The sequence below is a fragment of the Tupaia chinensis genome, unplaced genomic scaffold, assembly GCF_000334495.1.
Source record: "Tupaia chinensis unplaced genomic scaffold, TupChi_1.0 Scaffold000198_1, whole genome shotgun sequence".
Taxonomy (NCBI): domain Eukaryota; kingdom Metazoa; phylum Chordata; class Mammalia; order Scandentia; family Tupaiidae; genus Tupaia; species Tupaia belangeri.
This window is the reverse complement of record NW_006159673.1, coordinates 3,164,651-3,167,340: the sequence shown is the minus strand read 5'-3', so window position 1 is coordinate 3,167,340 and position 2,690 is coordinate 3,164,651. Positions and strand designations below refer to the sequence as shown.

At 55.4% G+C, this 2,690-nt stretch overlaps 1 protein-coding gene across 1 annotated transcript in view; it reads right to left on the bottom strand.

Annotated features, from left to right (window-relative positions):
- ATP1B1 (ATPase Na+/K+ transporting subunit beta 1) overlaps positions 1-2,319 on the bottom strand; it is a gene marked incomplete at its 5' end in the record, with an annotated part of 19,673 nt that extends 17,354 nt beyond the window's left edge. Inside the window, 1 exon segment of the mRNA XM_014587266.1 lies at positions 2,191-2,319. Coding sequence (XP_014442752.1) covers positions 2,191-2,319 — 129 coding nt within the window.
- Positions 2,320-2,690: the final 371 nt, after the last annotated feature.

Below are 2,690 nucleotides of genomic sequence, written 5' to 3'. Positions count from 1 at the left end.
CAGCCCCCCGGCGTGGGGTCCCCCCCCTGTCCCAGCCGGGTCTGGCCATGTTCCCCATGTTACAGACACGGGTGTGAAAGGACAGTTAGGGCCCGTGCACGGCCTGCGTCCGTGCCTGAGCCCGAGCCTGCCGTGCACAGCCTGGGCGCCTCCTGACAGCCTGCAGTGGTGTCCTCGCACTTTCCTGGTTGACTTAAATATATAACTCTCTGTTATGAAGTGGGGGCTTAATGATATTAAACTGATGCAAAAACAAACTGTCAAGTTGTTCTCCCGTGCATTTGCCTGCTCTGCACACTGACGGCCGCTCCAAAACACAGATTCTCAGCGTCTACACTGAGAGCTGCCACTGAGGGCAGAGAGGCCCTCCAGGCTGGCAAGGCCCTAGGAACAAGCCATGGGGAGGAGAAGGGCTTGGCTGCCTGGGGACAAGTGAGGGGAGAGAGGGGAGACAGAGGGATGGAGAAACTTCTGAGATGGAGGACCCAGAAGCAGCTGACAGGGAAGATGGCGCGTGAGGACGTCTGTGACTCAGGAAAGGACAGGAATGCGAGCTTCCCAGATGAGCCACCGGCATTCCGCTAGAGAACGGGGGTCTGCCGGGCGTCCATCTGCCGGGGCAACTAAATATAGGTACGGAGAATGTGTCTTTTTGGAAGGGGCCGGAGGGCGGGGACATGGGGAGTGGAGGCCCTGAGCACCTTCCTGGCAAGGCCGTCCTAGACCTCATCGAGAAAGGCTATCTACTTCGAAATCTCCCTTTTGCAGAGCATGAAGACCATTTTTAATCTGATTGAGGCCAACTCCCCTGAGTGCCGAGGACCCTATTTTTCAGTGCAGGAAATTAAAGGAGGTGCTTGGCTCTGAGGTGGTCTCTGGCCTCTCGAGTGAACGAATTTTAAGGTGGCATCACAGAGAGAACAGCTTTTAAATGACAAAACAGAGGCCCCCAGGAAGGGAATGCAGCAACATCCCAGCAGAAGAGGCCGTCCAGGGCCGGCACAGCGTGTCTGCTGGGGCCTGTGCTTCTCTGCACACATCAGAGCGTGCTTCGACCTTCCCACAGACCCACTGCTGCTGGAAAGGGGTTGCTGGAAACTGTAGATTATTAAGTGGGTTTGCGTCATTTTCTATACTTAGGTGTTTTCTTTTTCCACTCTCCCACCCCTCAGGTCTAGCTGTATCTGTAAATAGTCTGGGTATTTCTTAATGGGAAGGACTATCTACCTGGGTGTGTCAGAGAACTCTGCAGGGTCTTCTCATCCCCAAGGAGGCAGGTGTGGCGGATCCCTGCAGGCTGTGGGACCTAGGCCAGTCACTCAGTCACTGCAGCCCCCAGCAGCAGCCTCAAGGTCACTGAGGATGCGGGAAAACCTGGAAGTTACGCAGTACTTCCTTCCTCTCCAGGGAGAGAGGGCTCCCCTCGCTGTGCTCCCCTTCCCAGTCCTGGCAGCTTCCCTGGGACTGGTGTGGACCAGTGTGGATACACACGCACACTCAGCGTAGCTCACGTGACACCAAAGGCACCCAAATCACGCAGCAAACCTGGGGGCCCGCACTTTTCTGCCATACACCTTTTCTTTTCCCCTCTGGTTTAAGGCAAAGGAGACAGGCACTCTGCAAACTGGCCCAGAAGCCAGTCAGTAGGATTCCTGGTACAGACAGGGATGACTTTGCTCAAGGTCAAATGGCAAAATGGGCGGTGGGTGGAGACTGGACCTGTGAATTCCTGGCTCCTCTCTGTTAACAGCTGCCCATTGAGACCTTCTCGTCACCCCTAAAAATAAGTTAGCCTTTTAAACCAGGAGCCAAAGTGATTTCTTAAAGGAATTATCTGAGTCATAGTCTCCTCCAGAAAATAAAAACTGTGTTAGTGCTGGGAAGGTCCTGAAGCAACCCCACTAACAGCCTGTACCTGTGGGTCAGGGCTCAGCCACTCCGGCGCAGAGTGGTGAGTGGCAGGCTGGGGTGAGGGCGCCTCACCCACCATCCAGAGCCGGGCGCCACGACCTGCTGCCTGGGCTCTGCCTGCAATGCGGGCGGGACTGCTGGCTGCAGCAGAAACTCCTGTTTCCTTCGCAGGCTGGGTTTAAAATGATATTAATGCACGATTGTTCAGAAAAGTTTTTTCAATTGGAAAAGTGATGCCCCTTTCACCTGTGGAGGAAGCGACCCATCATGTGGTTTTACCTGGTGGGGCCACGCGGTCCTGGTACGTGGGCTTGAACTCACTGATGGTGAGCAGCATCACCTGGATGGTCCCGATGAAGATGCCAGCCAGACAGCCATAAAATATCACGTAGAACAGCAGGATCTTAACTGCAAGGAGGGCGGAAGGGACAGAGGCTGTGACGCGGCACGCTCAGTCCACTCTCCCAGCTCCCCTCCACCCCACCCCTACGACTGCACCCCCACCTCCTGGGGGCAGCGCAGGGGGCAGGTGCCCCCCACTGCTGCCTGTTTGGTGGGGGCTGTGAGCAGTTACAAGTCAGATCCTTATGGGAGATAATCTACTCTCTCAATTAAAAAAGAATTCATGAAGATCACCAATAAAGTCTAGAGCCATGTTTGTGGCTTACACGATGCATTTCAAGTGCGACAAGACACCCTCAGAGACCCGCGTCTCGCCTGCTCGCTCTCCCGGTCTCCGAAGGGCTGCAGTCCCAATCCTGTGGCTTTTCCCCGGGGGG